Source organism: Anas acuta, chromosome 3 (assembly GCF_963932015.1).
Source record: "Anas acuta chromosome 3, bAnaAcu1.1, whole genome shotgun sequence".
In the NCBI taxonomy this organism is placed as follows: domain Eukaryota; kingdom Metazoa; phylum Chordata; class Aves; order Anseriformes; family Anatidae; genus Anas; species Anas acuta.
This window is the reverse complement of record NC_088981.1, coordinates 66,548,112-66,563,153: the sequence shown is the minus strand read 5'-3', so window position 1 is coordinate 66,563,153 and position 15,042 is coordinate 66,548,112. Positions and strand designations below refer to the sequence as shown.

The 15,042-nt window shown below is 34.4% G+C and overlaps 1 protein-coding gene across 13 annotated transcripts in view; it reads right to left on the bottom strand.

Annotated features, from left to right (window-relative positions):
* Positions 1–15,042, bottom strand: part of FAM184A (family with sequence similarity 184 member A) — a 74,228-nt gene that overhangs the window by 1,393 nt on the left and 57,793 nt on the right. For 2 of the 13 annotated variants that reach the window (XM_068677592.1, XM_068677593.1), the window contains 7 exons: positions 12,115–12,242; positions 9,299–9,483; positions 8,666–8,812; positions 6,164–6,281; positions 5,335–5,439; positions 4,326–4,403; positions 1,286–1,485 (listed from right to left, as the gene is read on the bottom strand). In XM_068677592.1, the coding sequence (XP_068533693.1) occupies positions 1,286–1,485; positions 4,326–4,403; positions 5,335–5,439; positions 6,164–6,281; positions 8,666–8,812; positions 9,299–9,483; positions 12,115–12,242 (961 nt within the window). The remainder of the gene's footprint in view (positions 1–1,285; positions 1,486–4,325; positions 4,404–5,334; positions 5,440–6,163; positions 6,282–8,665; positions 8,813–9,298; positions 9,484–12,114; positions 12,243–15,042) is intronic. The other 11 variants (XM_068677594.1, XM_068677596.1, XM_068677600.1 and 8 more) reach the window with 9 other exon arrangements.

Genomic DNA, 15,042 nt, shown 5'->3' with positions numbered 1-15,042 from the left:
CAGAGACTGGTTGGCAACTGAACAAAAATACAGACTGTTTTAATACTTTACACTGACCACAAGTATCACTTGCATTGTTGTTCATGCACACATTTAATATTTGATAATATGCTGGGAAAAACAAGATTTGATTCTCCTTTGAACCATTAAAATCCTTATTAAATAATCAAGAGCAAAATTAATTTGATTTAGATCTAATTATACAATTAAGTTCCTTTATCAATAAAAAAACACAATAAAAAAAATCCCTACTGTATTACTGGATGATACAAAGCACAAAACATTTTGGAATAGAAACTCCAGCATCACAGTCCACAAGTTCATGCACATGCATATTATAGATACCTGACCACAGTCATGCACATGACATGCACAGGAAAAAGTAAACTTACTTAACTTTTTTAAAGATTGTTTTCTTGCCATAAACTGTTTTTACTTATCTATTTTATATTCTATTATTTGTTTCCTTTTATAATAGGTAATTGCTAGGTATGTGGCCTTTCACGGGCCACAACCAAAAGAAAGCATCAACAGGCAGGTGCGAATTGATAATTCTCTACATCACTTTAAGCTGCCAACTTGGAGACAAAAGATCAGTACCTATTAAACACAGGATACAGCACTTCTTCGGTGCCTTTTATATGTGTAGCCACATAAAGCAAAACAATTAAAATGCTACCTCTAAGAAACAATTTTAAAGTTAATAATTTGCTATATAAATCTATGAATTACTTTAGACTTCAATGCTGATTTTAACTACCAGAAGCTCGGCATTAAGCACCCAAGCGTGTACGTTTCCTGTTTTGGTAGTAAAATCACCTATGAAGCAGTTTGATATTGGTGGGGAAAGGGGAAACACAAAACATTCATGTAGCACAGAGAAGAGTTTTCTTACATAAAACCATCATCACGCAATACTGAATAAAAGAAATTCTGTGCTGGTATCACTTCCTAAATGACAATCAGCAAATAACACAAACATTTAGAACAATTGTTCATATATGTAAACAATTGGAAGCACATGATTCTGTTAAGGTATCTAGAGAGGTTTTCAAAGTTCAGGATTTAGGAAAAAGTGAGAGAATACTTCATGTTTCAACAAGGTCTACAATAAAAAGGAATACTATAAAGAGGTTACAAATATTATGTAAAAATTGAAAATTCATAATAGCACTTGTACTTCTGAAAGGTTCGTAAAGCAAGTGGGATTCGGCTCAGTACAAAAGCAAAATTTTCCTGAGTTAAGAAAAGAAAAAGAAAAAAAGATTGGTGAGGCAGTGCTCACCTCAAAAACGTCTTGGGCTCTTTGGGTGGTATTGGCTGTGGCAGTGGTTTGCTGCTGTTGAACTCAATATCGTGGATGGGTGAGTTGGGAATGGGGTCCAGGCGGTTAGGATGTCCATTGCCCACTCCGCTAGATTCCAGAGCACTTAGATTGGGGACACTCACAAACCTGTTTGTTGATTTATCGTTCTTCTTCTTTTGCTGCATTAAAAATAACAAATGTAAGGAAGGCGCCAGGACAGATGAGGAGATTTGCAAATTTAGGATTTTTTTTTTTTAAATTTTATTTATTTTTTCTTTTTTTTTGTGGTGTTATTTTTCTGGGGGTAAGAGGGAGGATAGGAAGGAGAGCAATTGGAATGGACTGGATTTTTTTTCTAATAGTAGTTTTACTGTTTGCTTTGACCACCACAGATTTCACGCATTTCTAATCAAGTTGATTAAGTTATTAAGACTTAGTGTAATAATCAACAAGTACATGATTTTTAAATATCTTCCAGTATAACATGTTGCTCTATTCTAAAACACTTAAGATAGCAAGTTTTCCACCAAGGTTTTCTTAAACCTTTCATCTTTACTTAATTCTTTTCTTAGTATTAGTGAAACAGCTCTCCTGCCAAATATAATTACAGCAAATTTCAGTGATGAAAAAAGTACATCTCTACAACAGGGTTCACCCCATTACCGAGGCACATTTTGGTCAGTAAAACTTGGAACCTAGAAAAGCAGCTACATTTCTTTAAGTGCAGTTGTGCCCTTACAGTAAGCATTATAGCAATCCTGCTGAAGATGAAAATAATACTGTGTGAGAGTTCAGATGCTCAAAAAAAGCCATGCTGGTAAAGCTGCTACAGCTAACACTTCTAAACACCAGATGGCACAAGTGAACCTTCTTCCTTTCTTAATACTACTGATAGTATTCAGGGGACACAAAATACTGAAGAACTTTATTTCGATTTCACTGTTTTACTCTCCACAACACATCATACAAAGGAATCAGTATTTATCCTCTGTGCTCTTATACATTTTCATGCAGAAAAATGCTTCAAATAGTTCTCTAGGTCTTCAAAAATAACTGTGACAGAATGCCATGTGTGTTTTCTGACTTCTATTCAATATTCCATGTCAACAACAAAATTATTAAGAAAACACCCTATTTAAAAAAATAAGATTAATCTATTCTCATGAATTATCTATTAATTGAGTATATAATAAAAACTTTCAATAGAAGAGCTGCTCTATTCATGGGTGGCCTACAGTTCAAATGGAGACAGTCTTGCTATTTGTTTGTTTGTACTCTTCTGTTTAGCTCCCTGCTATCTGATTTCACTACTTGACCTCTTCAAAGTTGAAAGGTGCAAATACTGCTCTGTAGGCCAGTGGTGCATGTGCTTGTCAAACTAAGAATGAAATATAATACTGAACAGAAAGCTATACTAGAAAAAAAAAAAGGGTTTGGTTTTGTTTTGTTTTTAAATCATCACAGAGGAATGCCATTAGCTGTAAAAGATTAAACTAAAATCATCCTGAACACTGTACTTCCTCAGGCTGAAGAGGCAAGAATTGAAAAACAGTTTGCTAAAAGTAACCAAATGTATGTAGAACACACCTGCAAGATAATACACTCTGTAATTAAAACTGTGTATAGCACACACTGTAGTTAAATCTGCACTTCACAACCGGCTCATTTCTGGACACTGTATTTATCAATATAAATGCTTTGAAAATACTGTAGTTTGTATCTTATTTTCTATAAAACTCTACACTTCTGAAGCCGTCAAATCTAGAGAATCTAAATTGTGTGTATTGTTGCTATGGAATTTATGCAAAGTATTACAAAACTGCAGATCTACCAATAAAAGACTAAACAGATCCACTGCATAAACTTGAAAAAAGGTCTAATAAAAACTGCAATGGTTGTAATTTTGTATTAATGTGCAAAGCATATAGTAACTCATAAATTCTGTCATTTTATTATTTCAAAGATAATTAAATTTTCAGTTTGTTTGTAATTCATTCTCCAATAACAACACAGCATGTGCTTTGATAAAGTAACATGTTCCACAATTCATGAAATGAGAGATCAAAATGTTCTGGAATATAAGACTGTTTCAAAGTCTTATGGATTTTAAGAGCTAGAAACATATGATAAAAGTATATGAATTTTCTCTACGGAAATCTGATGTTGAAGTACTTTTCCCAAACAATTCAGACTTCACACAAAACACAAACTTATATACTCAAGGGTTAAATTTCACATCTTTAAAATGAAGTGGTTCAGACAAACTTCCAAAATTTTCAAACAACCTTTCACACAAAGACAAAGCATTCAGATCAGTTTGGGCCTAGCAGAGACAACACCAGGACTGCTAAGTTCTTTTATGCAGACATTCATAAGAGTTAGGTACCAGCAGGTAAGCTTGTCAGAGCTGCTGGACTCCTGAAAAATGTCGGAGAGTGTTGACAGTTTGTTGAGAACTGAGAAATACTCTGATCTGATGTGAAACCGTAAGATTAGCTAAATAACACAGCCTGATCTCTTAAATGACAGAGACAGACCTTCTTTTATACAATGACATCCTATTCGTTCTGCCCAACCTGCTTACTTGATAACCAAACAACTCGATCTTAGGTAAAATTACTCCAATGTCAAAGAACCCTGAACTGTGCAAGAACTATGTTGCTTTATTTGGTTTATCTTTATTTTTTCCCATACTGTCTGGACTTGTGGCAATCTGAGTTTCTACATATAATCTTCATAACTGACATGGTTGTGAACAACATAGCCTAGAGAACTTAAGAGAGTGATTCTGCGCACCCTATACTAGATACCGACTCTATGCTCAAGTCTGTTGCAAGCTTCATTAATGAGATATCCCTTGGCTCTAACAGGAATTTAGACGCACAGTGTACATGTAGATACTAGCATGCAGACATATAAATTAAGGCATCAATACGGAACTGAATCTCGACCAAAATTGTTTTGTTACCCATTTCCCGAACGCATAAAGGATGTTTCGACTCCAACTGTTCTCTGATACCTGCGTGAGCTTGTTTAGCTCCAAAGTGGACCTCACAGCTGGGAAAAATCCTTTCCCTTTCCATGCAGGTGAAATAACCTATGGATTATTACAAGGAAGAAGGAAATGTCAGAGGACTCATTCTTACTGCTAAAGTGATGGAAAGAGACAGAATGAAGGTACCCAACTGCAGACTATTCTTCATGTAGGAATGTTGCTGGCTTTTTAAGTGACAGGGAGGCTACTACGCCTGTTTGTACAGTAGCCTCCATTGGTTGCTGTTCACCAGGCTGGAGAGAATTGGAAAAGGCTGCTACTGAAGTGTTTTTGCTCATATAGGATGCAACAGTAACTCAGAAGGTTGGAGGCTGACTTCTATCTCCTACTGCCCTTACACTCTATACCCAGTTTGTCACTCCAGTTCTCCATTATTAGTCTGTCTTTTTCTACTCAGACTCATTCTAAGCTCTCCTCATACTTTTCTTCTTCCTCTTTTCACCCCTATTCCTTTTCTTTAGTGTCCCTGCTCTGTCTGTGTTTCTAGTGGTCTTATATCCTGAGCACCATCTGCAAAATAAATTTGTCCTTGCATTTTCCATAATAACCAATAAAAATCATTTGAAAATAAAGCTGTTTGAGGATGTTACCATTCTCTATTATATATATGCTATATATTATATATATGAGGATGTTACTATTCTCTATTATATATATTATATAGTGACATATATATGTCACTATTCTCTATTATATTTATGTCCTCTGTAGGGTCACTTTTTTGTTTTGACTTCAGAGTTTTGTGAGAAGGAACTGTGTTTTATGCTATACATACATGTACATAAGAAACAAATATGTATACAAAAATCAGGAGAGACAAATGGAAACATGATGTTCCTTGTTTTGAACATGTCACTCAGTAAAAAAAAAAAGAGATATATGTACATACGCACACACACATTTCTTCTTTTTACTATATGCTAACTTTAGATTTCTTATTTCTCACTTTAGCATTGAAGCCCATGAAACATACCTTCACCAATGGATTAATAACACCAACATTTGGGCTTGCATTAAACACTTTGTTGTAGTTAGTCTCCCTGTTAACTAGCTCCAGCTGATAGAACTTTTTGTCCTCCTAAAAAGAAGAACAAATAGAAACTTCTTTTTATGCATTCTCAATCAGTTAGTGGCCAAATCTTTCTAGAAAGTGATCTCAAATAAATTTATGCTTACATTTTTTAAAGGAACTGATATTTCTAAAAACTACATTTCATGTTTTGTATATTATTATATGTAAATACTAAATAATTTCTATTTATGCAGTTCTGTTGTATATGTTGTAAGAGAGTGAGTATAGCTCAATGGATTATGCACGATTATGCACTGGTAAGGATTCAGTATAGTTGATTTCTGATCTCTAGTTACTTTGAACTTTCCTCATTCCTTCTTGCTTCTGAATTAGGATCTAATCAGACTAATCTGAGCAAGGCTGCTGAAGTGTGAGTTTGAGAAACTCAGTGCATCAGGAAATTGGAAACCTTCTTAAAAAGCTCATAGAAGAGACCATTTCTTATTTGGCTTACATGGCTCACTTCTTATTCCAAGATTGCAAATAGGATATGTCTGATCAAGGTCATACTGCAATATTTTTTGTAATAACGTATTATGCTTGATTGTACAAAACTCTTTGCATCTAATTAGTTTTACTATTATGAGGCACTAGAACCACAGGAATAATGTATTAAAGAATACAAATACATGCTATCAGCATTGGCTCTTTAATGAATTTTGTACACTTCATATTAGATTAACATTTATGCCTGTCAAGATATTAAACCAAGAGAGCATAAAAGTCTTACAATCAATTTCTTTATGAGTTGGTCCCGCTCTGCAATTAGGTCTTTCAGTTCTGAGATAAGCTGCAAGTCTTCTGGTCTCGATTCTCTGTTTTTATATTTTTCTTCCATTTCTTCTAAACTTTATAGGAAAGAAAAATACCCCCTTTAGTCTGATCCAGTGTTAAATGATGAGTGAATAAAGTCAAAACTTTGATTTGTATAAAAGAGATTTCAAAGAATAAAAACAGAAGATCATTTTCTTTTCTCTTTGAAGTTAGTTAATTCTATATTAACACTGAGCTTTGTCTAGTTAAAATATATCAATAAATAAATAAATAAATAAATAAATAAATAAATAAATAAATAAATAATCTTTGCTACAGTAAGTGAAATTTTGTGCAAAATTCTAAAATCCTAACATCCCTCTTGTACGTGCAGTATTAGTTCTTTGAAAAGAGGCCTCTTGGAAGCCAGACTGAAAACAAGGCACTCAAAAAAAAAAAAAGTGGACAGTACAACTACAGCAGACATAGCTGAGACTGGTTATAACGTATAATAAAAGAACTACATTGCTTTATATTTAATAATAATGCAAATTTTAAAAGCTGGCAATTGACTTTCTTAGTGAAGAAACCAAACAATATCATTTTTCTTTTAATAGGTGACTACTCTGAATAAAGACGCATGCTTATAATACTGGATGCTGGCACCATCTTCCTCAGTTCAAGTGGAACATAATGGGACAAAGATATCCAAGAACACCGAAGACTAACAGGTAACTAACTCCTCTCCGCAAAAGCAACTTAGTACCATTAGAGTTGAAATAAAGGAATGAGCTGCAAAAGAAAAGCAATAAAACCTGGATATTAGGATATGTGAATTAAAAGAAATGCCACAATTGATAAATGCTTGAAAAACCAAACTAAAACAAAAAAAAACAACAACAGGAAGAAATCTGAAATGCCTAGTGGGAAAGCATTAAAGGAGAGAAGTGAAATAAGCCAACTGAGAGGGGAATCGTGCAAGTAACTGCAAGTAACTCCTTGTTTCTTTTTAAAGAACAAGTTTTGAAGACACACAATAATTTCAAATGTCTATGTATCTGTGAAACAGACACAATGTTCATGATGCTAAACACAGTTCAAAAGGAAACTACTAGAATACTTGTCTCACATATTCAGCATTCATATAGATCAGAGTACCAAGTTTCAGAAGAGATCCAGGTGAAAAAAATATTCCTAAGGAAAAAACTATGAATTTAAGGTGTCTTAGTCAGCTCAAACTTAATTCCACAAGTAATTTTGACTTTGTGTTGCAAATGAAAAAACAGTGCATATTAAATTATAGCCTTCAAACAACCTGTAAATAACTTGAGGAGATTATGTAATCTATTTATATAAAACATTACGAATATGAACATCGTGACTGTTTTTATTTGCAGAAAATGCCTTTGACTCAGCAGAACAGCAATATGCTCAGCTGGCTTAATTTCCGTGTATACATTTTATGCTAGGTTAAGCTACTGCATACAGATCCCCAGAGTACAATACAGAGTTACGCACAGCTGTCATTTTACTTTCAGATATTCAGAGAACTGTGCATGCGTATGATTAGAGGGAGTAAGAACTAGAATTTTATACTCGATTATTGACACTTTTGGAGTGCTTATATTGTTAAGACAGAATTAGATGCATTTAGGTTTTACTGTCCATTATTAGTTGTTATTTACTTAGAGGAATTTCCTATCATGTAGTTAGAACCAGTTATTCTCTCTGCCATACAATTTGTGCTGCACATACAAATCCCTTGGTGACCACTTTGTGTCAGGAAGCTCTCAATGCCCTATGGAGCATTAGCAAGAAACATGGGGTTGCAGACCAAATGGGCTACATCACAGACACGGATAAAGAATGAAGATCATGGAAGACAAGGAAACTCTGGCTAGACAACATATTACCACACCACTCCTGCCCTGACATAGTCAAACCCCAGGTGACGTTTTGACTCAGAAGCATCATAAGTATTCTATTAAACTTGTATAATCCATTTCAGACACTAATTTTCCTAGGTTTCCTAGCAAACCTAAGGAAGCTGTTTGCAACACTAATTTGGTATAACCAAGCTTCTAAATAGCTAATATTGTACTTATTGTACTAGTTTTAAACTTGCTGAAGAAACTTTTGTATTCTCAAAAATATGCATTAATGTTTGAGAAAAAATATTTTTTTTATTTTTATTTATTTATTTATTTATTTATTTATTTTTTTAAGAACAGCACATATTTAATATCTTTCCTCCTTGAAAATTTTTGGTCTCAAATCACTAACAATTATCTTGGTTAATTCCCCTAAGGCTTACAACAATTTTGTTGTCCAACAAATACAGCAATAGGCCTCATATTTCAGTAAGGTTTTTGTACTGTTGCACCTCTGCAGTATCTTCAGTGACTTATGGACACCAGAATGAACTAATGTTGACTCAAATGCAGCTACATACAAACTTTTTTAATTCAACAAAACTTACGAAACTTGTAAAGCTGAATTAATTTCCTTGAGCAGCTCTTGGGTCTTATTAAAATCTGCCAGCATACTTTGTTTCTCTCTGATGTGATCTGCTGCCAAGACATCCAGCTCTTTCTCATGTTTCTTGCTTAAATCTTGCTCATGCATCCTGTTTAATTTATTTTTTGTTAAAAAAAGAGTTATTCTATAATCAGACTGATTTGTTCATCATGAATTTCTGCCATGCTTTTAACGGCTTTTACACAATACCAGACAACACAGAAAGGAATTATTCTTCAAAACCCACTACTTACTGTCCTCCAATATTCTAGCTTATTTCATTGAATATGCATCTCCTTTAATGCTTTTTTATTTTTTAATAAACAAGCATAATGAATTAAACAAAAAAAAAACACACACTTGAGCAGACTGTTATTAAAATATGCCAAAGTGTGTAACTGAAATGCAGCTTAACTGTATGGTAATATTCACTAACTGTACCAGTAATGGGCACAGCTTTTTATGAAGAAAAATAAATGGTATATACTGCCCCTTGATTAAAAGGATAAATTAAAAGCTGCAAATGATAAAATATCTTAAGTAAAACAATATGTGAGACAATAAGTGTTTGAGTTCAGAATGGAAAAATTCATACCTGATCTGTTGGTTAGATTCACTGCGTATTCTAAGAACTTCTTTCCCTTTGAACTCTAGTTCCTTGGTCAATGCACTTATATTGTCATGAAGATGCAGAATCTCCTTGTCCAGTTCAGCTATATGATGGTCTCGATGTCTCAGTTCATCTTGGAGGTCTGATATTCGGCATAAAAATTCTTTCTCCTATGACATAAATAGCAGCAGCAAAAACTATTTAGACTTGCCTCTCAAAAGCATGATACTTGTTTTCAGAAGACAACAGCTAAGCAGAATTTTCTGTTCAATATATTTTCTTTTTCTTTTTTTTTTTTATGCTGACACAAATTACAATTAAAACTTAAGAGTTTTTTTTTTCTTGTGTGCAAGTACAGCTAACAATGTAATCAAAAGTTATGTAACAAGTAAACATTTGTGAGAGAATTTAAAGCATTGTCGTTGCCTGATAAAGTTTGTGTATTTCACTACATTTTCCTTTTGCCAAACATACAACAACAAAAACAACTACTACAAAGAACTATGGGATTGGGAATTTAGGAATTTCTACCTCTTGAACATACAATGTGGGGAAGCTGAAGGACAATCATATCTGTTTTTCCCCTCACAACCCCATACAATGGGATGAAATAGTGTAAGATGTATGCACTGTGCCCATAAACACTATAATTCAGAAGTCTCTTCTCTAATGCATGTACAAATACAAGGGTCAGAAATATCTCACAGCACAATACACGTCGTACAGCCCATCTATGTAAATGTTTACACTTACACGTGTTGGTTTTTGGTTTGTTGTAATTTCTTAGTATAAAATATCACTTAAAATGCCCCTAATGTGTGGTTTTAGTTTATATAATATTTACTTGGGTTCTTCACGGAGAGGGTGGTTGCACACTGGAACAGGCTCCCCAGGGAAGTGGTCACTGCACCGAGCCTGTCTGAATTTAAGAAGAGATTGGACTGTGCACTTAGTCACATGGTCTGAACTTTTGGGTAGACCTGTGCAGTGTCAAGAGTTGGACTTGATGATCCTTAAGGGTCCCTTCCAACTCAGGATATTCTATGATTCTATGATTCTACTTTGTGTCCAATAAATCAATAGAAGTCATTCTTTTCGCTTAAGAAATTCCAATCCAGTTAACATCTGGAAAACTTATCTAGATCCAATCCCAATGGTTTTGATAACATTTACAACCAGTATGCAAAGAATAAAATAAACTTTTTTCAGGGTTTTCCATTCCCATCTATCCCACTTCTTACAGTTGCACAATAATTAATATCATAATAATAAAAACCTTGCTTTTTGTGCAAATAGAATAAAAGCAAAGATTTTGAAGTAGTTTTATGTATAATTGTGTTTTGTGCCTTTATGCACCCAGGAAATACAAACATATCTTAATGCACAAATATTATTGTATATCCTTAAAAACGGAGTTTTAAAAATAACTCTCTTCCTCCCCATAGAAAGCCTATATTAAAGCTATAAGAAAAAAAAAAGGAAAAAAAAAAGTTATGAAAAGTTATTTAAGAAAAATGTTATGTCCACATATTTAAGTATTTCAAAAATTAGCAAGTACAATCATCCCATTCTCATGTCTCTGCATCTTGTTCATCTGATCCTGTAAAGTGACAGGCATCCCAATACATGAAAAAACAAGTGATTGCTTTGCCTTCAGTATAGCTGAAGTATGTACTTAACTGCTTACTGTGGTGAAGTCAAAAGTACAAGGCATTTGGTTGGATCAAACACATGCTCTTAAATTTTAACTTGGTTTCTTACATCCTACTTGGGTGTCTCTAAGCTTAAACAGGACATTGAAACTACATCCTATTAAATACTCCATGTTTTCTTTCATTGTTGCTGACAGCACCACATTTTTGCCTGTAGTGCTCATGCTTTCAAACCCACAAGGACACAAGGAACATGGGAGGGAAAAATAAATAAATAAAAAAGGCTCGTCCTTGAATGTCATGCTGTAAAGGCTATATCCAATCAAATATTTCCTCTATTAACCTACTTGTAAAATCACTCCACTTCACTGGTACTGGACTATTAGTAAGTGAATCCTGAAAAGCCTATTCTGTATGCAGATGAAGAAATTTCTTTGTTCTCTACTTTTCAGGAGTCTGGCTTCCTTTCAAATAGAGATGAAGCTTTAAATTTTAGTTGCTAGTGGAAAAAACTGATTCTGTATAACATGAAAAATTAAAAATATAAGTGAATGAATCACTTGGTTGATGAAAACAATTGTAATCCATACTAGCTTTAGGGGTTTTGTTTTTATATATGAAGTTGTTAGGTCTTCTCTACTTTCTTCAGAAGCTAATTTATCTTTTCCAGTTTGGTGCTGAAAATAAAAGATACTGAGCTACATTTTTGTTTGAAGCAATAATTTGACACCGTATCACTTTGGTGTTGGAGAGAAGTAGTTTTTTTTGTTTTGTTTTGTTTTGTTTTTTTTTTTTTTTTTTTTTTTTTTTCTTTTTAAGTCCTGCTGGCCACTGAGGACAAGTAGAATTTTGCAGGAATCAGCACTTTCCCCCCAAGGCAAGTCAGTGTGTTCCAAGATGGCTGCACAACTCTAAATGGAAACTGCCTTGATATGACAGCCTTTACTAAGCTTCTAAAGAAGTTTGCTGAAGGAAGAAAAAGCTAAGCAAAAAAAATTTAGGTTAACTGGTAGGGATGCATTACCTGCTGGTGCTGGCTGGCTTTCAAAGAGTAAATTCCTCCTTACATTTCTACAACAGTTATTGCCTCCAGCTAATAGAAAACAAACACTGATTATTTTACAACAAGTTGCCAGCAATGCCTCCTACCTGTCTTCTGCCAAGTTCTATGCTTCTTTCAAGCTCCATTTTGGCAGCTACCAGTTCCTGTTGATGGTTGTGCCTTAGTTGGTCAATTGCTGCTGCATGTTGATGATTTAGCTCTGAGCGCAAGGAAGCTAGTTATCGTGAACAAAAAGAAAATCTTATTTTGCAAATATTTACTATTAATTAACAATAACAGTCCAGCTCCTTCAAGTAGTGCCACTGACCTAACACACACTGCTTATATGAGCCACATGAAATTTCTGTTGAATAGGTTGAACTCATTCGAGCTCCACAGCCACAAAGGTTTAGACAGACTTGGATTTATTCAATATTAAAATACGAGCTACTAGAATATACCTTAGAATGATGGTTTCTCTACCCCTTCTTCAAAAGCATGGCCTATTATGTGAAAGTATTTATAGCCGGATTTGAAAATGGGATCAACTTTTCCAAATGTGAGTACTTTATTCATTTTTGCAAATGGGTTTTATATGTGCATATTCAACCATCTATACATACACACGTTGGAAGCTTCTGCAGAAGGAAACTGATGAGAACATTTTAAAGAACAAGTCTCTAAATGAAATTTATCATGAATTCTTATTGGTGCGTGCCACTGTTCCTTCTGGTATTTTAATACAAACTCCCTAACTACAGTGCCTTGGGCACCTCATGATCTTAACTATGTTTGCTCTCCTGATACTACTGAAGGTGGGGAATGATTCATTCTTATTCCAGTTTTACAGAGGGGAAAGAAAACAAGAGATGAAGTGTCTTCCCTTAGAAGAAGTCTGTTGTAGAACAGGAATTCCCCTTTCTTCAGGCAAAGTCAAGACCTTTCCCATTACATTATTTGTCCTTTGGACTACATTTCACTTATATTTTTCTTCTAATACTTACCTTTTCAATTTTGGGTGAGAATTAGTTATTAAATACAAATAGTGTCACTGATTATGATAACAAGTTTGTCAGTATTAAGAAGAAAGAACTTTTCTCCACTTATATTTTAATTATCTGTCACCGACATTCCATATGCCAGATTATTACTACTTCTGTATTAAAATTTTCCTGATGTCATTCACTCTCGTGTTAAATGTTCCTTGTCATTAATTTATATCTTTCAAATATTTTATGATTCTTGTATATTTTCTTATACCTCCATAATTACTTTCCACTTCTTTTTATATTTTCAGTGTTCTTGTTTACCAGATTTTGTGACTTGCATTTTTCTCCATCACAGATTAAATCAGATTAAAAGCGAGATTTACGTTTTTCCTAGATTTTAAGAGAATTATTTCCTCTACCTTAGTGACATCCTTGGCTAGATGCATGCTAAGCTTTTACTGTCAACTGGAAGCAAGGATGAAATGATGTTTTTCAGCTGCAACATTTGCCTTTTTACTTAGGAATCATTCTGTTTTAGAAAAAATCACTTTGCATCAGCTTCCCTTGCACTTTACATAATTTTGATATAATCCTCAACTCAACTTTCTCATTCAGTTAACATATTTTTAAAATTTCTGTATTTATAAAATCCCATATTCATTAAATTATCATTTTGCTGCTATGATACGTCAGCTACCTTTTAAAAACATTTTGAGATGAGCAGTATTCCAACAATTCACAGACATGGAGGATGCATATTCAGACTCCATCTAAATTCCTACGTGAGTGTGACTTATTAGGCATCTCAGAATATGAAAAGTTTTGAAAGATAGAGCATAACAATGACCATACTGTCATAGACCAAAGGTCTACCTTGTCCCGAATACAACAGCAGATCCCTAAAGAAAAGCTCGAGCATAGGCAAGCACGTAATGATACTGCCTGAAAATACATTTCTAGTCACCAACAATTTAGATCTCAGGGACCTTTCCAAATCAAAGGTTTGTCTTATTTTTAATAGCCCTCAGTATATTTTTTCCCCACAAAATCATCCGGTTCATTCTGAAAGCACTTTAAAATGTCCTCTGGTATAGAATTCTACAGGTCCATTCCACATTGTATGAAAAAAATACATTATTTTGTTTTAACTTTTGCTAGGTTTATTGAATAGCTTCACTTCTCAATTGGAGAACCAACAAATTAAACAGAATGATCACTCTTCATTTACTCACTGAAAACTGGTTTCAGCTCCACAGAACAGACACAGTGTGTGTGGCCACCCAGTGCTGCTTTAACTGGGAAAGAACTGCTCCATGCAGTAAACTGTTATACAAGAGAGAGGCACCAGCACCATCATCCTGAATAAAACTGCCTGTGGGTTCTGTGCTTTCCGAGCAATACCTATCCAAGTAAATTATAACAGGAGCTTGCCTGTCAACACTGGGGGTGGAAGGCCGTCTCAGAGACCCTTGAGTGTGAGCATCTGCTTTGTAGGTAGGCTCGGGCAGGTAACAGTCATTGAACTGCTCACCTCTGCTCAGACAGAAGGCACTTCTACAAATACATGTACAAACAGCATTTTTGGCACTAACTAAACTTTGCAAACAAACCTGAAATGTGTTTTTTTTTTCCTCTTTTTTTTTTTTTCCCCTGTCTCCTCTCAAGAGATGGAGACTTTAGTGTTTTGGAAACTATACTTCTCGGGACTGTAGTTCTGGATTTCAGTGTCTCACAGTTTCACTTAAATTAAGCTTCAACTCTTCATACACTTCGTGACTACAGACCTACATTTACAAAGGACTTATCTGTGAGAGGCGACTGCAAGTAATAATGTGACGGAGGATACAAAGTTATGCTTCTATGGCTACAAAGGACAGTGGTAGAAATACTGATGCAGAAACTAAATACCATCCAGATAAAACAATTACTCTTATTTGGTGGGAGTTCTCCTAAATACGTTCTTCAGAAATCTTCTCCAGACAGTAAAATGATGTTAACTGGTCAAAACTAACCACAGTGTAAGTCCACTCCAAATAGTGGGTCAGG